The sequence below is a fragment of the Rhincodon typus genome, chromosome 3, assembly GCF_021869965.1.
Source record: "Rhincodon typus isolate 14 chromosome 3, sRhiTyp1.1, whole genome shotgun sequence".
Lineage (NCBI taxonomy): Eukaryota > Metazoa > Chordata > Chondrichthyes > Orectolobiformes > Rhincodontidae > Rhincodon > Rhincodon typus.
In genome coordinates, this window is record NC_063334.1 from 83,098,684 (window position 1) to 83,123,840 (window position 25,157).

The window sequence follows — 25,157 nt, forward strand, 5'->3', positions numbered from 1 at the left end:
TACACTGTCTTGAATTTAGAATAAAAAATTGGAGATCTAATTGTGGTACGTAAATGCTAAAGGAGATTGACAAAACTGATGTAGAGCAGATGGTTCCTCCTTGGGACAATCTAGAATGAAAGGACATAGTATTAGGATAAGGGATAGCAAATTTAAAACAGAAATGACAAGAAGTTACTTTTCTCAAAGGATTGTAATTTGTGGAATTCGCCTCGCCAGAGTGTGGTGGATGCCACACACCATCCTAACGTGAAGCTACATCATCATTCCTTTATTATCACTGGGTCAAAATCCTGGAACTTCCTTCCTTACAGGATTGTGGATGTATCTAACCCAATGGGCTTATAAGAGTTCAGAGGCAGGTCACTACCGCCTTCTCAAGGGCAGCTCAGGATGAGCAATAAACACTGGTCTTGCAGTGACATCCTCATCCCATAAATCATTATTTTAAAAATCATGGTGAATCAGTTAATGCAGAGTAAGCAAAAATTAGTGATGAATTGTGCACTTTTAAGTTGCCAGGCTGTAATGAGAGGAGTGCCACAAGGAGTGCTGGAGCCTCAACTATTTACAATCTATATTCATAAATTATACAGCGAAATTGAGAGTAATGTACCTTAGATTTTCTGATGACATATGGCTAAGTGGAAATGTACGCTATTCGAAGCCACAGAGAGATGTAAATGGGTTATGTGAGTGGGCAATAAGGTGACTTATGCACTTAACTTTAGAAGAAAGAAAGTAAAAACTACATTTTTTAAAAGTGAGAAGTTTATAAATGCTGATGTTGAAAGAAGTCTGAGTGTACTAATAAAAGGAATACATGAAATTAACATGGTAATTCAGCAATGACTAACTAAGGCAAATAGTATATTAACCTTTATTGTAAAGGAATTGGTGTGCAAGATTATGAAAGTCCTCCTACAATTGTGTAGGGTTTTGATAAGAGCATACTTTAAGACCTGTGACCCATTTTTGTTTCCTTCGCTAAGGAATGATATACTTGTCCTGTCGGCTGAATGGTGAAGGTTCACCAGTTTGGCCCCTGTGATGAGAGGATTGTCCTGTGATAAGAGGCTGAGTAAATTGGGCCTATACTCACTGGAACATCTCACTGACATTTACAGGTTTCTAAAGGAGTGAACGTTGAAGGTGTTAGATGGTGTGGCAGACCACTAAATGGATCATGTCAAACATCTTGAATGTTGTTGAAGCTGCACTCATACAGGCAGGTGGAGAGTACTGCATCATGTTTCCAACCTGCATCTTGTGGATGGTGCAGGAAGAGGAGTCAGGAGGTGAGTTACCCACTATAAAATTCCTAGCCTCTGACCTACTCTTAAAGACACAGAATTTATTTGGTTCGTTCAGTACATCTTCTGGTCAATGATAACACAAAGAATGTTTATAGTATAGGATTCAGCAAACAGTAACACCTTTGATGTCAAATGGCAGTTCTTCATCCTGCATTTTGTGGCAATTTTTCATATTGCCAGTTAGATGGGTGTTATAACTGTACTGGGATAGTTTGTCTATTGGTGCTGCTCGTCTAGAGCACAAGTCTTCAGTACATTTGCCTGAATGTTGTCACAGTCAATGGCCTTTGCAGTGTCTAGTACCTTCAACCATTTTTGATATAAGGAGTGAATTGAATTTGCTGAAGGCTGGCATCTGTAATGCTGATGACTTCAGGAGGAGTCTAAGATAGATCATCCAGTTGGCAGATCTGGTTGAAGATGCTTACAAATGCTTTAGCCTTGTCTTACTGAATACAATTAAAGAACCAACTGACAGATAATTAATAGAGGGACTCAGTCACATCACTGCATAACAGCAGAGAATTGTGGCCCCAGTCAAGATGCAGTATGCAGTGATGGCAGTTGAAATACACCTTTGCTGCTCAAGTCAATGGCTGCCTCTCATACAAGCAAGTGAACAGTTAGATATTGCACAAAATAGACATCTGTCCCTTAATAAAAACACATTAAAATTTTATTCAGTACTTTTTATGTTAGATTAATATTAGGAACAAATTTATAGCACCTTTTCATAGACAATTAAGGATGGACAACAAATACATGCCTACCCCATCCCAAGAACAAATGAAAAAACTTTGTTAAAAGAACTTCATTTTGTGGCCAGTTCAGCTTTTGTGTTAAGTTCTGCATTTTGCCTGTTTTATATTTTTTTAAAAAGCTGCACAGATTTTAAACAAAAAGTCATTCATCATGATTTATATATGATCTAACATTTATTAGAGGAAGGGCCTTTTTATTTCAGTAGTGTATCATTGTGTATGACCTAAATTATGTCCCATGTTGGTGCCTGGGAGGACCCCTTGGCATTGAATTTGAACACAAATGATACTCTTTCACTGAAGATATAGTCCAAATGTTGTCAAATTTATATTAAATTGTAAAAAGTTATGTCTACCTTGCAAGAATCCTTGCCGTGTAGATATGGATGCCAAGAGGTCATAATCCAATGGCTGAAAATTCAGACACAGTGAGTTCAATGTAAAGAAGTTCTTAGGATACATGGCTGTCCTCCATCCAATGCATGGGATCAAGCTGTTGTTGGCTTAGCAATGAATATGTGCTGATTGCATTAGCATGGTCCAGGACTTTTGTGACCCAGTTCTTCCAAGAAATGCCTAGGATATATCTAAGACGTTTGGCCTCATCTCCTGTCTAGTATGTGTGGTCTAGTGCTGTGGAGCAGTGGACTGAGGACACCTAGTTTGGTAGAACTGTCAGTTCTTGTTGATGTCTCACACTATCTAGGACTAAATAATGCATAGGCACCCCATCCACTACCTTAAACATTTACTCCCTTCAACACCAATACAGAGTTGCAGAAATGTGTATCATATAATAGACACACAGCAGCTTCTTCCAAAACCTCTATCACCCAGAAGCCCAAGGAGGGCAGATGCAAGCGAGTACTGCCACTAGCAAGTTCCCCCCAAACCGTACATCGCACTGACTGAAAATATATTGCCATTCCTTCACTGTTGCTAGGTAAAAATCCTGGAATTCCCTTTCCAGCAGCACCATGGGTTTACCTAGACCCCCATAGAATGCAGCAGTTCAAGACAGTAGCTCATTATGACATTCTTCGGGGCAGTTAGGGATGGGCAATAAATTCTGGCCTAGCTATTGACTCCCACATCCTATTAACTGAAAATAAAAGGGGTTGTTGCAATGTGGTCATCTTTTTTCTATTTTTTATCATGCATTTCCTTGGGTAATGCTCCTTCCCTTCAACAGAGTCAGAGAAGTTTATGCAGATACTGCAGAAGTACTCCTATACTTGACACATTCAGGTGGTATCACTTCAGTACTAGATTTGCCCTTGGCAAGTGAGTCGATAACTTTGCAAAACTCTCTGTTCTGAATTCAATATCTAACCTTGCCGTAACAGGCTGAAATACTATGCTATTTAGGTGTTCTTCAGTGTCAGTGTTCTCTTTAGTGTACAATTCAAGATTGTGTTCCACACACCTCTCCAACTGTTTATTGCAACCAATGATGACTTCCTTGCCTTTGCTTTCCACTGAGCTTTTTCTGATGGACTTGTTATCTTGTGATCTCTTCCGAAATACCACTAGTATTCCCTTTATTGAAGGCTGTCTGAATGTTTTGCCAAAATTGTAACTGGCAATCATTGGCACGCTGCCTAGCTGTCTGATAATTTTACTTGAAGTTGCTCATAGTGGAGTCAAAGTCTTCTTACTCAGACTTTTCTTGTAAGTTATGAGAGTGGGGTGCTTCACTTCAGTGACAGACTCCATCACAATGAGGTTAACCTCGAACAGTTATTATTTTACCATTCTTGCTTCTCATATGTTGAGAGTGCATTGCTTTTTATGGTACATACAAACATATGAACAAGGAACAAAAGTAGGCCACTTGGTCCTTCAAGCCTCTTCTACAATTTAATAAGATCATGATTGATCTGATTTAAACCTCAATTGTACATTCCTGCGTACCCTCTATAATTTTTCATCCCCTTGGTAACCAAAAATTTATCTACTCCTGTCTTAAAAATATTTAAAGATTTTACATTCACAGCCTTCTGAGAGAATTTTCTTTTCCTCATCTCTGTTTTAGATGGGCGATCCTTTATTTTAAAAAATATAACCCCTTGATTTTCCCACAAAAGGAAGCATACTTTCCAGATCCACCCAGTCAAGTCCCCTCAGGATCTTATATGTTTCAATTATATCACGTCTGACTCTTCTACACTCCAGATGATGCAGGCCTAGACTGTCCAGCCCTTCCTCATATTCCAGATATTAGTCTAGTAAACCTCCACTGAAGTGCTTCCACCACATTAACATCCTTCCTTAAGTACCATGACCAATACTGTACATAGTACTCCAGGTGCGGTCACCAATATCCTGTAGAACTCGAGCATATCCTCCCTACTGTTGCACACAATTTCCCTCACAATAAAACACAACACTGTATTGACTTTCCTAATTACTTGTTGTACCTGCATACTAACCTGCCAATCATGTGGCAGGACACCCAGTTCTCTCTGCATCATAGACCTCTGCTCCCTCTCTCAATTTTGGTAGTATGCTTCTTTTGTATTCTTTCTGCCAAAGTGGATAATTTCACACTTTCTCATATTATACTTCATTTGCCAGATTTCTCTCTTATCCCTTCTCCATCCTTTCATAGGCTCCTTATGACTTTGAAATATCCTGAAGTATTTTACATTTGGTTTCTGCACTCTGTGTGAAAATACCAGACAGCTGCCTTTCAATCAAATTGAGGAATTTTTTAATGCAAGTAGGCAGTATGGCTGATGTTGATGAAAGGACAGCATTTAATCTTTGAATTAAAAAACCCTCAGAAATTGCATTCTAACCCTACGCAGATTCAGTACTATGGGTCACTGTGTGTTGAGAATTCTGTCTGGTGATAATTCAGCCCTAATCTTTGTTGTCTCCAAGACAACATGTGGCATTATTTGTTCTGAAAGGAATTAGTTACACAAGGCTATTGGTAGCAGTAAAACTCAAATAGTCTCTGTCCAGTTTCATGTGTCTTACCCAGGCCATGATGACTGAGATAGAAATGCCATGCCTTATAGTCCATGTCCACTCATGTTGAAATCCTCCATTGGGTTAAAGATTTTGTGTCTCAGTGATTCTCTATAAAACATTAGAATTCAATCTGCACCTAGAACTGGTCTTTCTCTTTTGTAGTGAAGGAGACCAATGAAGTATAGGTAGTCATGAGTTTAACTGGTCGGGTTTGAATTGAGAGATGGATGTAGAGAGTGCATTCTGAACCATTTGCAAAAGGTTGGGTCATTGAGAGTAGTGATTTGCTTGCAGCAAAACCTACTCCTTGCTCACACATTTCCTCTGAATTCTTCCCCTGCCAGATGTTTATCTTGCAATGACCTTCTCTTGTTAAACCTGGAAATATTTACTATGAGTGTAAGAACAGAGGGAAAATGTGGCGATGTTAATGCTCAATTATCATCCCTTAACTGATACGTAACACGCATTTTTGTTCTAATGCACGTTGAAAACTAAATTCCATAGTTGGGGGATGGAGGGGGGTAGCATTTAAGAATGTAATATTGTTTCTGCCAAATGGCAATAGTTTTGTGCTTTAGAGAAAATACGTTTCATTAAAAATTAGCTACATTCAAGACCAGACTCCATTCATTGCACAGATTAATGACAGGCAATTGATATGCTTCTATGTACAGACCATTTTAAAGAATTTGTTCTGTGGATATCACCTTAAAATACAAATTACCGTGTTTGAAAAACAGGGACAATTGATTAAATATCAATAGCAATCCATTTCTGTAGTATTGCTGTCCTTCCTAAACATTCAGCAATATTCTGTGGACTTATGAAAGTAATGTACTTATATAATGAAGGGGCAGAATTTGATAAGACTAAATTATTGAATGTGAATGTACTCAGCTTAGTTACTGCCTTGTAAATTTAAATAGCTGATCACAGGAAGATCAAAGGTTCACTAATCATAAATAATTGGGAGCAGGAAAGGTAATGCATTGTGTTAGAATACAGTCCTTTCACCTCTCGAGCCTGGATCTAAATTCAGCCCAGTCAAATGGTATGTAAGTTTTCTTTTATGCTTATTCCTAAGTGAAATGAGTTTGGGCAGCGCATGTCAATCTCCCAGTGGACAATATTTTACAGTACAAAACTGTTCATAATTCAGCACTAATTGGGCTGTCTCACTTGGAGAGCTGTTAGAATGACTGGTGTGGGAATTGGCAATGTCACACTGAACTGAAGCAAGTGCTCTTCTGAGACTGAGGTTTAGGCATTAGTGAAGATGTACAAGAAAAGTTCTACATTCTGGAGCTAACATGCTGTACCTGATTTAAAGTGCTTGATGCTATCTCTAGTTATAAAGGAGAAAAGTGTTCAGGAAAATTGACAAGAGAAGAGCCCCTATAGCCATAAATAAAGGCAGTAAGTGCTGGAGAAATGTAACAGATCTGGTTGCAACCGTGAAGAGATAAACAGAACTAATGTTTGAGTGAAAAACAAAGCTTTAATTCCAAAGAAGAATCATATTGGACTCGAAATGTTAACTTTTGGCTGAATCCTACTTTTTTAGAGTTTTTTTGGAAGGATTTGCAGCTTATTATACACATTCTGTCAGGATGTTATTTGATACTTCAATTTCTCTCTGCATATGAATGTGAAACTTATCTCCTCATTACATCATCATCAACTTTATACTTTCTGATAATGTCTCATTCTACATTATGAAGTACCATAAGATCCACTCGGCCATATTGCAAAAATCAAAAGACATCCACTAAATAAGTATTCCAATCAAATTTATAAATTACGTCATGCCACATTGCATGCAAACAGCAACTAATTGCCATTGTGAAATTCCGAGTCCCTGTCTTCTGCCTTTGCCTCATGTTGTATATAGTTACTCCAATGGATGCAACATTACTATAGAAGGCTGCTGACTTTTACTGAAAGAGACTTCAGATAACCTTGGAAGATCTCTTAAAGCCCTAGCTGTAGGTTATATCACCTTAATAAGAGTCTGCTATAGTTTTGAGTTTGACTGAGAGACAACTGCAAAGGTACTAGAGTACTGGATGGAGTACAGTAGGAGGATGAACACCATAATCCTGAGCAAAAAGAACAAGTTCATACTTAGCAATCCTAGTATATCAAAACTCAGATTTCTTTGATAACCTGCAGCCTACAGGTTAACACTGGCACCCGGACTCTTAGAACATAGAACATAGAACAGTACACACAGTACAGGCCCTTCAGTCCACGATGTTGTGCCGAACTTTTAACCTAAACCTAAGGTCTATCTAACCTCCACCCCTACCTTATACTATCATCCATATGCCTGTCTAATAGCCGCTTAAATGCCCCAATGCGGTGGACTCCACTACCCTCTCCGGCAATGCATCCCATGCCCCTACCACTCTCTGAGTAAAGAACCTACCTCTGAAGTCTCCCCTATATCTACCTCCACTCACTTTAAAACTATGCCCCCTCGTAATAGCTGCCTCCACCCTAGGAAAAAGTCTCTTGCTGTCCACTCTCTCTATACCTCTGATCATTTTGAACACTCAGCAGTCTAAGCTTGTGTGACAGCAAGCTAGGCTTATGAGTCTAGTCTGAGCCTATATGCCTTAAGTGTGAGCTTTCATTGAGTATTCAAATGTTCGATATCTTCTGCTGGAACTATAGTACAAGCTGAACTTTTGAACACCCCGTTTGGATGAGCTGGTGCAGACACAGTGGACCAAATGACCTCCTTCTGCATTGGAGCACTCTGTGATTTTTTGTGACTTAGATACTGCATTGTGGTTGGGTCCAATGGGCAAGCCATCTTTACTGTGCTGGAAAGATGGATTCCAAGTTCTGTATAAAATGTAGTGCTAAATCAGTGCCAGACACCTCTTTTGATATGGACCACGGGCTTTCTAAATAAATATGTTGTCAAGTCTTTCTTTTTGTGGCAGTTAATATGGTACAATGCTTTTGGATAATATGCTTAGAATAGTTGAATTGTTGACAGTATGTCCCAGCTGTGAGAAGTGGTGTGAGGGTCAAGTGAAGTTATGAACATATTTGCCTGAAGATTGCTAGAGATTGTTGATTATTGAACTGTCTGTGAGGCTTTTGGTGCTTGGGTAATTGCTGCCAAATAACAATTCAGTATTTGATATCATGAAAAGATACTCTACTCTCATACCACTTTAGTGTCATACCACTGGTTGCATAAGATATTTTAAAGAACTAATGAAAAGTGCCTAGTCATACCATCTCTCCTTTGGAAAAAAATCATTATCTTATTGATGCTGTTTGACATTAAAGCTTCACTGGTAGATTTATTGCATTAAAGATAATTCTATGTTAATTGTGATCAGATTTGGTAAAATATGAGCAGTGTCACTAAAAGTGATCCATTGCTGGAACTAAAGTTAGTCAAACAAAGCATTAGTATCTTTATGATTTATTTCGGATTTATTCTCACTGAGTTTCTTCTCTACCTGTAATACAGATGAGATCAGTAATGTAGTCAAGGACATTATTCCTAATAAATTTAGAAAAAAAGTCTGAAAATATTATAAAACCATAGACCATGAATTAAACCATGCAATACAAAGTCTACAATGTAATGAACTGTTGCTGCACCAACAGTTCATCAAGTGACTGTTACATTCCTAGTTTGTCTGTAGGAGTTGCGTTCAATCTTTTAGATGTGAGAGAAGAGTCTGTATTTAGTTTATACTTTAAGTATAAAAAGTAAGATGTCTTAACTGAATATATTGGTGATAACTTTTTTCCATAAGGTTAATTCAAAGTCACTTGACATAGTTTGAGAAATACTGATTTCAGTTAATAGCTATTATTTTCTACTAATTTTTATTAATAACAAAATTAAAAATACATTACAAATATTTTGTTTTCACCAATACTGGGAATTTCTACTTTTTTTAAACAATTGTGAATTTTGTGAATTGAAGTCTTATCTTTACTGCATTTGTTCCCAGCTGATATTTTAGTGAGCAAATAATGAAATAACACCTTACACTAATTAATTATCTGTAGAGTCATTCAGTTATTTATATTATTGTATAACTACTTATGTTTATTTTATTTTGTTGTTTGATAACTACTTCCATTAATTTGCTGTAACTGTATTTCATCAAATTTTTTTGACAATCCAAAAAAAGGACAAAATTAAAAGTGGTAATAAGGATTTTGCAAACTGGTTAACCAGTGGGAGGCCCAAGTTGCTTTTTTCTCCAGGAAGCTCAATGCTGTTTTGCAGTAATCAGGCACTGACTTGGTCAGCCACAATCCTCCTGAGTAAATTTATCCTGAGTTAAGTAGATGTCTGGCCTTAAGAGCTGCCAACGAATTACAGGCTGGAAGCTTTCCAGTACTGGCAACACCACTACTGGTACCATGGTAGGGCCTACCTTGAGAATTGCTTATTGACCCCAGATGGAAGTGAGAAAGGGTGAGCTAGGAGTCATGGGGAAAAGGTTGCCGTTTGGACGGGGTGGGTAGAGGAGGGGTTGCAATCGAAGGAAGGGGACAGTTTCTCATGGGCCTCTTGATACCATGTGGTTTATTTAGGTACAGACTGCCCTTGAATGAATTATCTCATCTTATCCCCAGTATTCCGTCGGCAAATTTAATATTGTTTGCTAATTGGCCTCCACGAATGTCTGGTCCTATGCCTACAACTGAATGTTTCCAGCAACAATGGCTGAAGCGCCACGTGACCCACTCAGCTGGGGCGGGATGGCAGTCTGCAAGCCATTCCATACCAGAGGTGATCAGAGGAAAGCACATCGGCAGTAGGTTCTCCACCCTGTAGCCTCCTGCTTGATCACACCGTTCTCCCAACTTTTAACCCTCCTCTGTGGGGAGCATTTCATTTGGTCAACTGTACCTCACCATTTTGGATAGAAAATGGAGGTGCTGGTAATCCTTATATATGTTCCTGTCATATGAAGTATATGTCAGAATGACAAATTGTGAAGTCCAGCTTAAATTTTCCAAAATTAATTCAGATTTCGAACACCTTGACCTGAACACATCAAACCCTACTGCACAATTGTGACATTTCTATTTCCCAAACTTTAGCCTTCCAGACAATAAATGCCAAATTAGAAACATTTTATGCCTTATTTGTCATTACCAGAAACTAGGCTGAAACTATCAAAATTCATTTCACATAAAATTCCCACAGAAACAAAAGAAAAAATTAAGACTTATTGCCCAGCAGTTTGGACAGGAATTGAAAGCATCTCAGAGGTAAAAGGTCAGTGTTGCATCCTGTGGCAGTACTGAATCTTCCATCAATAATATTTTTAAACTGGTTGTTTGCTCTGTGACTGGAACTGGGGAGGGGGAAATGTTTCTGTTTTTTTCCATCTCCTGTGAGGAAAACATTCAGTCTCCGCTTGACTTCTGCCCCATGGCAAAGCAAAAGTCCACCATTTTTTATCAGAGGAATTATTACACTATCCCTGATTCCTTCACTATATTGTTTTCTTGTACAAAGGATGATTTTTGTGAGTATGAAACCAATTGCTTAACAAGACATGCCTACCAATAATCTTGCTCTTGAAAAATTATAGTTTTAATCTTTCTACAAGAGAATTCTCACCTCATGAGTTGTTCCACTTATCAAAAAGGGTGGAAGGAATAAACCACCGAATTACTGTCCATTGAGTCTTACATCTATGGTAGGGAAACCATTGAAGAAAATTCTGGAGGAGAGAATTAATCTCCACTTGGAGATACAAGGTTTGATACAGGGGTAATCAGCATGGCTTTGTCAGAGGGAGGTCATGCTTAATAAATTTGATTGAATGTTTTGAGGAGATGATCTTCTGTGTTGGTGAGGGTAGACCAGTTGATGTAGAAATCTTCACGGGAACCTTAAACACCTACGGCTGCAACGTGCTCAAGATAGCCCGACAATGGGAAACCTTCGCCAATATTCTGAGCACTACCCACGAACAACTTCATCAGTTGACATGGATGTCAGCAAAACCTTTAAGGGCCCAAATGTAAGATTGATAAAGAAGGTAAAAGCACAAGGGACCCAAGCTAAATTGGTCAGTGGTAGGAGACAGAGGGTGGAGGTACAAGGTTGTTTGTGGTGACTCGAGGCCAGTATCCACTGGCTGGGTCACTTATTGTTCATGATTGGTATAAATGAGAAAGTAGGGAGGAATGGTAATTAAATTTGCGGATGACACTATGACTGGCTGGGTGGGCAATAGTTAGGAAGAAGATCTTGGAACATTCCTGAAGCCGGCTGGACAGATTGGTAGGGTGGTTAAGAAGGCATACAGGACACTTGACTTTATCAGGTGTGGCATTAATTATAACAGCAGGGAAGTATGTTGGAGCTGTACGAAATTGGAATACTGTGTGCATTTCTGGTTTCTACATGATAAGAAGGATGTTATTGCACTGCAGAGGATGCAGAGGGGATTCACTGGGGTGTTGCCTAGGTTGGAGCATTTTAGCTATGAAGAGAGGCTGGATAGGCTCAGGTTGTTTTCTTTGGAGTGGGGAAGGCTGAGGGGATACCTGGTTGAGGTGTGTAACTTTATGAGGGGCATGTACAGGTTGGTGAGGAAGCACCTGTTCCCCCTAGTTGAAGGATCAGCAATGAGGGGTCATAATTTTAAGGTGAAGTACAGATTTAAAGGAGATGAAGGAAAAAAACATTCACCCAGAGGCTATTGAATCTGGAATGCACTGCTTCAGTGGGTAGTAAAAACAGGAAACCTCACAATCTTTAAAATGTATATGGGGATGAGCAGTTCAAATGTCATAACATTCAAGACTATGGGCCAAGTGTTAGAAAGTGAGATTAGTGTAGTTAGAGACAACAAGGTGCAGAGCTGGATGAACACAGCAGGCCAAGCAGCATCATAGGAGCAAAAAGGCTGGTTGGCACAAATTCAATAGGCTGAAGGGCCTGTTCTGTGCTGTATGACTCTATGACTCTAACCTCGTGGACTATAATGATTAATATTTGAGAAGTTATTTTGCTTTCTCTCTCTTGTGAGCAAATGAGAATGTTGTAGATATGTGGTGATCCCAGCCATGGAAAATATCTATTAAAACTATATGGCTTGTTTTATTTATTATAGGATTTTCACTACCACCATGAATACTACCTTAAAAATATTGTTTCTCATTCTCTCAAATAAGCATTCACAAATCATGCAGATATAAAGTGAAAAAATATGAAAGAGAAAATGTCGGCACAAGAAAAAATGAATAGGAAATTGTGATATGAGAAAAAAGAGAATAATGAAAATGGGGTAGAAAACTACATCAATGCTAGTTGCCTTTTGACTATGTGAAGGCACAGTGTGCCACTAGTAGTCTTGTTTACTTTTTTATTGTGTGTTGATGTCACTGTATGCCATTCCTGACTAAAATCCCAGCTTTGGATTTGTCCAATATTGACAACTCTTTAATGAATGATATTTTTTGAGTGGAGATACTATGGTGATCATGCAGAAAATCTGATTAAATACTGATGCAAATGCTAAAATATCTTTAGAGTAGACTTTTTGTACTAATTTATCACAACCAAAATTTGTTTGGCAGGGTTCATGGAGCTGCATAGCTGCACTAATTTGATAACGATTAGTGTCACTTCGTGTACCATTGTGAAATTAGAATGTGCCACCATTTAAGGGCTCAGAGACTAGCCTATATTTTTGGTGAGCATGCTTTGAAAATTATAAAGGGGAATTCAAGAAACAGGCTGGTGCCATTAGTGAATTTACAGAATGACACACCCAGTGTAGCCTCTGTTGTTAGTCTCTTTAGCTTCTCGACATTCGATCCCCAGTGAGAGAAAAATTGTCATTCAAGAAACTCACAACTGAGATAGCTTGCTCAGATTTATTTGATTTGTTTGACTTTTTCTACCACAGACTACATTCCTAAGCTGGTGTGGTGATCAGATTCAATTTGTTGAAGTGGGGAGGTGGCGCTTTAGGGACTGAGAAACAGGTACATGTAATTCTCCATGTAGGCTCAAAATCACAAAAGCTATCCCAAATCCTTTGGAAAACAATGAAATGTCTGTGTATTGTGAGGGGGACAGGGAAATGAAAAATTAAACAAGCATTAATGTTTAGAGCCCAATAGGACTGTTTTGTTCAGAAAAAGATTCAAATTGGACTCGTAACATTAACTCTGTTTCCTTCTTCACAAATGCTGTCAGACCTGCTGAGTTTCTCCTGCACTTTCTGTTTTTATTTAAGCAAGAAAGGAAGTTGAACAAGGCTTTTTCATCCTAAAGTTATGGTGTAAGTTATCAAAGGACTTGTTTGACAGTATAACAAGTCCAAGTGATCATTATCTGGACCTGTGGTGAGATTAAGAAGCGAAGTTATTTGAGACAGTTCATATTTAAGAAAATGGTAAGCTAATTTTGGTTAGACTTGTACAGATCCTAAAAGACTTAGTTCTTACAGAAAACTTACAGGCAGTTATGAATATCTGTCTTCAGGGATATTTGCTGAGTAGGTAAGGCATATCATGTTTTCTGCAACCTGTAAAAACAATTACTTCTAAGGTTGTCCTGTTTTAACAAGACAAGAGAGTGCTAAATGAATGGCAGGACAGTTGGAAGCTCAGAAGCACAAAGGGGCCTTGGGACATTTATCTGCAGATCCCAGAAGGTGGCAGGACAGGTTCATGCGGTGGTTTAGAAGACATACGGGACAATTGCCTTTATCATTCATCGATTATAACAGCATGGAGATTGTGTTGGACCCGAACAAAACTTTGGTTAGGCCACAGTTGGAGTACTGTGTGCAGTTCTGGTTGCCACACCATAGAAAGGATGTGATTGCATTGGAGGGTGCAGAGAGATTTGAAATAACTCCACGAAGGCCAGTATCCCGTCAACAAGTCACTGCATTTACATGTGCACAGTACAGTGCACTGACCCAGCTAGCACAGAGTCGGCTCCTAGAGTGAGCAGAACCCTTGACACCGCTGTTTATATCTATCTGCCAGGGCTCCCTGACTGGACCAGGTTAACAACCCCAATTAGGGAACTCATAATCTGAGATACACATGGCTGACATCATTATAATCACTAAATCCCTCCCCCTTTAAATCCTGTGATGTAGGCCCATCTGCTTTCCTGTAGTTTCTCCTGAGGCGCTTTCGCACCAGGTCCAGTACCTCGGACTCTGCCTCGGATACTGGCGGTGTATATCTGACTATAACTCACTTCTTGTGTCTGGAGCATCTCAGCTGAAGCTAATCTTCAGGTGGTAACAGCGTCGAAGCTGCTACGTCCGCCCTGTTCATCTCATCCTCGGAGGTTTCTTCAATGCTGTGTTGTGGGGAAATCCCATGGGTCCTGACGGCCTTACCGAATTTTCTGAGGGGCTGGGTATGTTTTGCTCCTGCCCCATTTGCGAGGTTTCAGCTTTCACGTGACCCATGTACTTGTTCAGGACTGCCTCATCTATCCAAACTTTGTATGTCATGAAACCTGACCTTATGTCGACCGTGCCTTTTACCAATACAGGGCCATTTCTATGGTTTTGACACCAAACCTCGTACCCTGAAGTAAACTGCACGTCCAACCAATTTGAATGGCGTCCACAGTACTATAAAAATAGAGCCTGTGAAAGGACCGGCATAGTCAGCATGTAACCAAGTCCAGGGTTTACCTGGCCATTCTCAGTCTTGTCACCACTGAAATAATGCCACGAAGGCTAGTATCCTGTCAGCAAGTTACCCTTATTGACATGTGCATAATACAAGACACTGACCCAGCTAGCACAGAGCTGGCTGCTACAATGAGTAGAACCCCTGACACTCCTGTTTATATCTGTCAGCCTGGGCTCCCTGATTTGACCAGGTTAACAGCCCCAATTAGGGAACTCATACTCTGTGGATCCACCTGACTGACATCAATGCAGTCACTACAGGTTCATCAGGATGTTGCCTGGAATGAAGCATTTAGTTACAAAGAGAGGGCAGATAGGCTCAGGTTATTTTCTTCAGTGCAGAAAAGAATGAGGGGGCCCAGATTGGGGTGTATAAGATTATGAGAAGCACGACAAGGTGAACAGGAAGCTGCTACTTTCCCCAGTTGAAGAGTCAGTTACAAGGGACATAATTTGAAGGTGAAGGACAGGACGTTTACAGCGGTTTTGAGGAAAAACATTTTCATCAGCAGATGGTGGGAATCTGGAATGCATTGCCTCAGATGGTAGTAGAGGCAGGAAACCTCATAACCTTTAAAAATAGACATGATCGAGCACTTGAAATGTCATAACTTTCAAGGCTATGCTGGGATTATATTGTTATGTCTGTGCAGATCGATGGGCCTCTTCAGTGCTGCATGACTCTATGCCTCTCTGATTAGAATATTCTTTAGCAACCATTTTAGGTGATTGTTTTATTTCTGATTTAAAGTGTTAATGTAACTAGCTTGTTTCTGGAACCTGTGTGTATATTTAAATTGACAAATTTTTATGTTTTTGTCACTGAGCTAAGCAGATCAGTAAAGAGGACCAATTCAACTATCATGTGTTAAGGATTCATTCCAACTTCTAGATTTTTATTTCAAGAAGTACGTTGCACTTATCACACAAATCATGCCCCAGTTATGGTGGATTAACAAATGGGACTAAATAAACTTAGTACAATGAACCAAATGCTTTATCTAAATTCAGCCAAAAGTTTATGCTTGATTTTTTTTTGCAAGCTGAAATATTCAGATACCAAACATGAGGCACTTTGGTTACAAACACAATATCAGGAAAAGAGAAAGGGTTAATTATCTAAGGAAGATAATTTCAACAGATTTGTTAAAGGAACCAGAAATTACTCTGTTCTGTTTAGATGTTTCTTTACTGTTATTTATGCAATTATCACTATCAAAGAAGCAAGATACATAAATGATAGAAAACTAAGGGAACATATTTTTACAATAAACTTGTAAAATAGAATTTTCAGTCAACAGGAAACTTTATTGATTTAGTGGCTTAAAGAATACACATTTCTAAAAATTAAATGGGCTCAGTTTTTAAAATAATAAAGTCGTAGTAATAGTAAATGTGCTGAGCGGTTTAATTCCTATTACAAACGACCTCTTCCATTTCAAAATGTAATATTAAAGGTAACTAAGCTTTGCAGATTACTTTCTAATTATGAGTCATGATGTCTAAATAACACAAAAGGGTAAAATGCTTTATCTAATCATGGTTAACAGGAAATTAACGAAGACTTAAGGGAAAAATAAAAATCAACTAACTGATATGACTTGTCATGTGTGCTGGTGTAATCTTTAAAGCAAAGTCTTAAATTAATTTATTGGAGTTCAAGGCACCAGCCACTGTATTCCTGCATAAAATTGGATCACTTAAAGGCAGAAATATAAAGATATAGGGTCAATCTATGTAGCTTGGAGTTCATTTTGCTGAACTCACAAATGAACGAAAAAAATATATCTATATAGTAAATGTTTATTGCTGGAATAAATAATAATTATTGTCTAATGCACCTTACAAGTGGCATCAAAGAGCCCTAACAAAACTGGATTTTGGTGGAAAGCTCTGTGCTGATTGCAGTCAAACCTGACACATAGGAAGATGGTTGTGGTTGTTGGAGGTCAATCATCTCAGCTCCATGGCATCTTTTGTATGAATTCCTCAACGTAGTGACCTAGACCAAACCATCTTCATCTGCTTCATCAATGACCTTTGCTCCATGAAAAGTTCAGAAGTGGTACATTCACCAATGATTGCATAACATTCAGCACCGTTGTGATTCCTCAGATACTGAAGCAGCCCATGCGCAAATGCAGCAAGACCTGGAAAATATCCAGGTTTGGGATCAAAAGTGGCAAATAACATACATGTCATATAAATACCAGGCAATGACCATCTCCAGTAAGACACAATCGAACCACCACCCCTTGAGAGTCAATGACATTAGCATCATCAAATCCCCTGCTATAAACTTCTTGGGGATTAATACTGATTAGAAAGTAAACAGGGCTAGCCATATATACACAGTGGCCACAACAGCAGGTCAGAGGCTAGGAATACAGCAGCATGTAATTCACCTCCTGACTCCCCAAAACCTATCCATCATCTAAAAGAGAGAGGTGACAGATGATAGGTTTAGAACATTTTTTTTATCATATTGCACCACAATAAACCATCTGGATAGATTCCACCAGTCAAGAGTACCTCAAACATTGAGAGAAGGAAATTGCATTGATTCATCGATGTCCGTTAATACACTACATCAAACACCCACACACCAGACCTTGTCATCACATGGGCTACGACCATGAGCAATCCACTGTCAGTCTCGAACGGTCCCCATTAGCAGCTATTGATTCCCTCCGGCTCACCTTCATCCATTCCTTTGTCTGCCCAAATACTTTTCTCTCTCTGGCAGCATCTCAAAGGAAATCAGAATTAATGTTTCTGGTCCAGTGACCCTTCTTTAGAACTGAGGAAGGGTCACCAGACTCGAAACATTAACTCTGACTTCTCTTCGAGATGCTGCCAGACCTGTTTAGCTTTCCCAGCAAATTTCTGTTTTTGTTACAACATCCACAGTTCTTTCAGTTTTCATTTTTCTCTCTTTGCTTGCTATACTGACTTGGATGAGTGCAATTCCAACAATACTCATGAAACTAAACACCATTCAGAAAAAAGCAGCCCACTTGATTAGCACCGCATCCACAACATCCATTCCCTTCATCACTGACGCTGGTAGTAGCAGAGTGTTCTATCTACAAGATGCACTGCAGAAATTCATCAAAGATCCTTAGCACCTTGCAAATCCATGACCACTACCACCCAGAGTAACAGATGCATGGGAACACCATCACCTGCGAGTTTCCTCCATGCCACTCATAATCCTGACTAAAAAATGTTGCATTTCTTTCAGTATTGTTGTGCCATATTCCTGGAATTCCCTCCTTAGCAGTATTGTAGATTGACCTACAGCACATGGAATGCACCGGTTCAAGAAAGTATCTCACCATCGGCTTCTCAGGGTCAACTAGAGATGGGTAATAAACACTGGCCCAGCCAGCAACACCCAAATACCATGAATGAAGACTTTTTAAAAAATACCTTCTGAAAGGCCATATATACATTAGCCACACTACGTCAATCATCCTTCGCTGACACTTCATTCAGTCAAATTTATCAGACACTCTACTTCATATTCACAAACATTAGGTGATATTTTGATAGGTTTAGAACAGTTTCATTATATTCCACCAGCAGAAACCATCTGGATTCCACCAGTCAAGCACACCCCAAATATTGAAAGAAGAAACTTGCATTGGTTCAAAGAAGTCCATTAATACACTTTATCAAACATCCAGACACCAGATGTTGTCATCACATGGGCTATGACCACAAATAATCCACTGTCCCTCAGGCTGACCTTTAACCATTCCTTTGCCCACTGCTCTTCTGTCTCTCTGGGCTCTGTCTCCACTTATCATTTACTCTTCCCCTCTACCCCCAACCCATCTTCAGCATACATACCAATCTTTTCCTAGCTAAAATCAGTTCTGGTGAAGGATTCACTGGTCCCAAAATATTAACCCTGCTTTCTCTCCAGAGGTTGCCAGACCTGCTAAGTCATTCCAGCAATATCAGTTTTTGTTATTAATTTATAATATTATCATTGTTTGGCAATTGAGATTTTCCAGGACAGTCACAACTTATAGAACACACCATGATTTTTAACCATGTATGTCTCTGTCATTTGCTTCTCACCTTAAGTTTTCCCAAAAGAATGGATCAATGGCCATTTTGTGTTGAAATCAACAGGAGTGAGATCCCTGGTAATTTTGCTGTTTTTACCCTTCCTCTATCCTGTTGTCCCTTGCATTTCGAGCAAGTCATTTGCATCCCTGTCTGTGGCACAACATGGTCATGTGTTGCACAGACAGTGCAGTCGTCAAGCCAATAACAATGAAAAAAGTCCATGTGTATTTAAGCATTTTTATTTCAAAATTAATTATTTCATAGTGTTATGTTAGTGTACAATTCCAAAAGATGATGCTAGTTTTTTTTAAAATTTAGTTTGATAGTAATATCTGAACAAGTACCATGCTCAAAACATGATGCTCATTAAACATTTTAAAATGTCTAGTTTTTATTAGCAAACTAGTGTTTCTTAGTTTCTGCCCTAATTATGAATACAACCATTTGTGTATTGCATAGGAAAAGTCACTGTACTTTTAATATGTGAATAAGAAGTGGTTCACTGACGAATCTGTGCTACAGCTCCACCAGTTTGCATATTCTCAATACTATGTCAATGACAAAAAAAATACCATTTGCATAAGGCTGCACAAAAAGTGAACAGGCCACCACCACAACAGTGAATTAGAAGCTAAAATTTCCTACTGGTCTGATCCAAGGGCAAAACTGTGTGATAGAGGCATTGAGTCCCTCGATAACTTTGCATCCTATTGTCCCAGAATAAAGCTTCTCATCAGTAGAGGACATTTATGACAATTGAAAATTAAAAAGCTTCCATTCATATATCATTTTCCATGAGCACCAAATATCTTAAAACACTTTACAATCAATTGAATATTTTTGAAGAGTAGTCACTGTTGTAATGTCAGAAACACAGCAACCAATTCACACATAGCAAGCTCCCAGAAACAGCTGTTATAATGACAAGATAATCTGCTTTTGTAATATTAAATATTGACTAGAATGCTGGGTTAATTGTCCCGATCATGTTCAAAATACAACCAAAGCATCACTTATATTCACCTGATAGGGAAGAGAGGGCCTTGATTGAATATCTAAATTCAGCACCACTACAGTGTAGCACTCACTTAACACTGCAGTTTCAGTCTAGATTTTCATGTTCAAATCTTGGAGTGGGATTTGAACCCAGAGCTTTGTAGCTCAGAGGTTAAAGTGCAACGGAGCCACAGTTGACAATCACAGTTAAAATTTGGTCAGTCAGACAGTGAAAGTTTAGATTTAGTGGCTGTGTGGTTCCCATTACCCATTGCACTAAAAAAGAATGGATGTGAAAAATAGTTGATTTTCTAAAACAAAGCATGTAGGTAGATTCAACTTATTCTTGGCAATGTTGACCCTAAACAATAACTTAGTTTTGCTGATATTAGCCTGATGAGAAATTTATTTACATTTTAATGCATTTTATCAAATATGTGAATACTTTTTTTTTCAGATAATATATAAACTGATCAAGAGCTATTGTAAATCTGTTATAAATATTGTTGATTATATCTTCCAGGTGGGAAATGCAAGCTGACAGAACTCTTGATGCCAAAGAACAGGATATGGTAGAAAATCTGCAAAAGCTGTATTTTAGCAAGGACAGACAAACGTAGGGTGTTCAATTTTGCTGTTATTGCTTTCCACCCAGCTGAATGGTTAAATGTTTTATCAAAAAATATGCAGCAATAGAAGAACATGAACAGTAACTAAACATGTCTTATTCTCCGAGGAAGTTATCTATTAGCTATATTGTCAAAACATGCAATCTGATGTGTTAATTTGGATTTACATTGAATTCTGAAGAAACCAATTGAATTTTTATACGTTAAAATTTTATATGCCTTTATATTCAGTTCGAATTACATGTTCTCAATTGTCCTTCTGATCACTTAAAGGGTGCACAACTGAACTATACAGAACAGGAATGCCCCCAGTTTATACAAAGTCTACATTAATTCACTGATCTTCACCAACAAGGTAACGCCACCTTTAGACTTGGCATCATTCCTGCTGGAAGAGAAACAACACTCACTATGTCTGCTCCTGATCATTAGTGGCCCCTGCTGGAAATGCATGTTTGTGAATGTTGGGTGAGGGTAGTTACTGTACTCCTTTCCATGTCTTTATAATAAATCACTCTGCATCTTGATGTTAGAATTGACTTGTATATTTTTAAAGAAGTATAGTTTCTTGAAGTTTGTTTTAAATAATCCTGTAGGCATTATATAATGCCTTCAATGGAATGTGTTCAGTTATTTTTATTAGAATTCCTCCAGTAGATTTGATCTAGAATAACAGATCAGAGAGATATTATTGTCTCTGTCAATGTTTTGTGGAATGTAGGCAATAGAACATGAGGCTGTAAACAATGGAAACAAACACCAGCAATCTAAAAAAAACCTGCTCATAGCGAATGTGGGAGCTGCGCTAGAGCAACCGGAGGACAAATCTGATGGAAATAAATGTAAAGTGTTAAACTGTGGTTAGTAAAATTTCAATTCCATTAAAATTCTTAATTTTGCTACAGTACCTAATGTGTGTTTATTGTTGTTCCAAGGATTTTAGCACTGTAAAGCAAAATTTGTGAAGAAAGCTGATTTCTATTAAATCAATGGACCATTACTGACAAAATAATGCAGCATTCTGAAATTGTTGTGAATCAAAAAATAGCTTGGTATTGATGATTCCACGAAATGAAAGATGCTGATTTTCAAAACAGGATTGACCAAACTATCTGAAAAATACAAATTCTGTCTGAGCAGCCTTTATGGAGGGTACATCAGTAGCACAAAATACATAAGTGGAACATACATTGAACATACATAGAACAGTAAGGCACAGGAACAGGCTCTTTGGGACAGATATGGGCCAACCATGTTTCAATTTTCAACTAATGTCATCTGCCTGCACATGGTCCATATCCTTCTATTCCGTGCCTGTTCATGTCTCTGTCTATATGTCTCTTAAACATTGCTGTAATATCTGCTTCTACGACCTCACTTGGCAGCATGTTCCAGGCATTTACCACTCTCTGCATAAAGAACTTGCCTCACACACCTGCTTTAAACTTACCACTTCACACTTTAAACCTATGTCCTCCCTAGTATTTGACATTTCCACCCTGGGAAAAAAGACTTTGACTACTTACCCCATCTGCACCTGTTATAATTTTATATCCTTCTATCAGATTGCCCCTCTGCCTCTGATACTCTGGGGAAGACAATCCAAGTTTGCCCCACCTTTCCTTACAGCTAATATACTCCGTTCTAGGCAACATCCTGGTAAACCTCTTTTGCACCCTGTCCAAAGCCTCCACATCCTTGTCATAATGTGGCAACCAAAACTGCACACAATTCTCCAAATATGCCCTGACTAAAGTTTTATAGTTACCACATAACTTGCCTACTTTTATACTTAATGTTCTAACCGATGAAGGTAAGCATGCCGTACACCTTCTTTTCTACATTATTCACTTGTATTGCCGCTTTCAGAGAGATATGAACTTGCACTCAAAGATTTCTCTGTATATCGATGCTCCCATTTTACTGTATACATTCCTCTTGCATTTGACCTCCCAAAATGCATCACCTCACATTTAACCAGATTGAAGTCCATCTGTCATTTCTCCACCCAACTTTCCACCTGATCTATATCCTGTTATAGCCTTTGACAACCTTTCTCCCACTTTCTGCAACTTCACCAATTTTTGGAATAGGATCATAGAGAAAATATGGAGCACACAGATCACAGGAAGTAATCTTCAACATTACACGCTCTGTCTACACAATCAGCTTCCCAAACACGGATAACTACCAATTGCGTTAGAAGTCTCAACAGTCCTCAATTTTTATGTTACAAACAATCTCAAGTACCCACTGTAAACATCACAGGAGATAGCCATAGTTCATTTTAATTTTGTGTATTTTGTACTTTTCTGCACAATGCCATTGAATTTCCACAAGTGTTGCCACTATCTCCCACCATAATTTCTGCCGAAGATCTACAAAAACACAAATAAGCAGTATAGGTTGTAATCAGATGAGATTCACACTCATTTGAATGAACACTAACAAGCTACATTGGATATAACTATTTACAAGAGATGATAAGAGAGAGCATCTCATCTGGAACCCAACAAGCACAATTCCGTGTGATCTGACGTCACTATAGCACAGCTCCTTTCGCTCTTGCTCAGCAACTGTACTTGAGTAAAGCTTTAAAAAGGGAATTATACCTTTATCCTACATCTCACCTCCCAAGTTCATTTATAGTAGATTTTTTTAACCATTAATCTGACCATGAAGTCTTACCAGCACCGCCCACCCCCCACCCCACCAACAAGTCCCTTTTGCTTAAGGGACTAATCTCCAACAACATTATCGCTTCCAGTACACGTGTTCTTTTTCCTTGGAGTACTAGTACATTGGTGGAAAGGAAAGACAGGTCTACAGTGACTTGTTCATGGGCTACAGCATTTGTGAGGATTTCTCCATTACTTATCGGGTACAAATTTCTATTTATGAAGGTGGTGATCGCACTTTTATAATTTCTGCACTATAAGGTTGCAGTCATGATATCTCAGGAACTCCTGAGAATGTAGAACTGCAACATAACTGACAACATAATAAACTGTTGGAACAGGATCAATTGGAAATTCCTGTGTAGTATTTTGACCTGCTGACTTGAAAGCTCAACCTCATTGTGCAGGTGATCTCTGTCATTAACAAGAGAGGAGAAATTTCGGGTTCTGTCCCAGTTGTCTCATTGACAAGAGCAGAAAGTTTTTTTCATCTAATCATTCACTGTGATCTTGGAATTCTGGCTATTTCTGCAACAGAGAGGATTTTTTCTCAAACGATATCCCTGTTGAATCAATTCTGTGGAACACTTGTTGTATGTGTTAAGATTTCTGTAAATGTTCCACAAGCTTTTTGTTTTCTGCTGTCTAGATTTAATTATGTTGTTTGACTGCTAACAGCTAGACTTTTAATTCAGTCGTATGATTCATTTAGACCGTGCTAATTCTTGTTTCAAGCTCATTCTGATGCTCTAAGCTTTGTCAAGGCATTCAGCATGTCTAGAAGCTCAGTAGTTTGGTCAAGGTTTTGGTTGGAAAAGCTTTTCAGCATATCCGTGGCTTGCTGATGTGTTTCTTGTGCAGCCTCTAGCTACCATTTGTGTAGATTAATGCTTTCTGAATGTTGAAAACTGACTAGATCCAATTTGGATTTAAATATCTCCTTTTTTCTGGATCACATTTAATTAGCTACTTGCTGCTGTTACATTACCTCCTGATGGACCGTACCCAAGGATTAAAGTTTTTCTCAAAATATGTCTAGTTCATGTTGGTGTTCTCTCTGCAAGATTGCCAAGATGTGCTATATATATAATTGGCTTCTGCCAGCATAGATGGCCATAATTCACCCTGCCTGAAGCTCAATATTTATGAATTTGTATTGAACCACTAAAACCTCTTTCCTGAGAGAAGATTTTTTTCTAACTCAATAATCCTGGAGCTCTTGATTCTGTTGTCACTTTATTGGCTGTAGATATTTTTGAACCTCCATTTGCTTTCATTTGTGATTGAACCAGTTAAAGATTTTATTGTTGCTTCCCAGTATTGAACCAACCATCTCCTCTGTGAGGAATTTTTCCATCCAACTGTGGCTGTGGTTTCTGTTTTTGCATCTTATTGGTAGGTTCTGTGAAACAAAATAGACAACTTTACATCTTCTTTACCTTTTTCAATAAGGGGCTGATTCACCTCAAAATTGACATCCATGTTTTCAGCAACACAGCCACTAGAATCCAAAGGTATAGGAAGGTCGAAACACCTCATTTATGCTGTCAACACTTTTACTTTGTAAAGAAATGTTTCCTAAATTAATTCCTGAAATGTATGGCTCTAATCTTTAAATAATGTCTCCAAAGTCCTGGGTTCCTGAACCAACAGAAGTAGTTTTTCCTACCCCGTTTGTCTCTTTATCACTTTCTGAATTTATAAAATCAATCCTTACATTTCTAACCTCAAAAGAAATAATTTAATTTCTCTTCATAATTTAACCTTTAGAGTCCGGATTCCATTTTGGTAAACCTCCACTGCACTGTTACCAAGATCACCTTATTCTTCCTAAGGTATAACACTCAGAGTTGCTCACACAGTACTCCAGGGTTGTCTAACCAGGCCCTTATGTAGCCAAAGTATGACTTCTATCCTGAATTCAGTCTTCAAACATTATCTAATTACTAGATATTACTTCAAAAATAGTAGATTAATGACTGTTTGGTTTCCTAAAAGTATGCTACTTAAATAAATTCTTTTTATGTAATAAAAG

The 25,157-nt window shown here is 38.5% G+C and overlaps 1 protein-coding gene across 7 annotated transcripts in view; it reads left to right on the forward strand.

Annotated features, from left to right (window-relative positions):
* Positions 1-21,351, forward strand: part of kiaa0825 (KIAA0825 ortholog) — a 357,628-nt gene extending 336,277 nt beyond the window's left edge. For 4 of the 7 annotated variants that reach the window (XM_048595037.1, XM_048595040.1, XM_048595038.1 and 1 more), the window contains 2 exons: positions 20,339-20,431; positions 20,718-21,351. In XM_048595037.1, coding sequence (XP_048450994.1) covers positions 20,339-20,431; positions 20,718-20,730 — 106 coding nt within the window. In that variant the 3' untranslated portion in view covers positions 20,731-21,351. Of the gene's footprint in view, positions 1-1,127; positions 1,299-20,338 lie in introns of all 7 variants that reach the window. The other 3 variants (XR_007261761.1, XM_048595041.1, XM_048595046.1) reach the window with 3 other exon arrangements.
* The last annotated feature ends 3,806 nt before the right edge of the window (positions 21,352-25,157 follow it).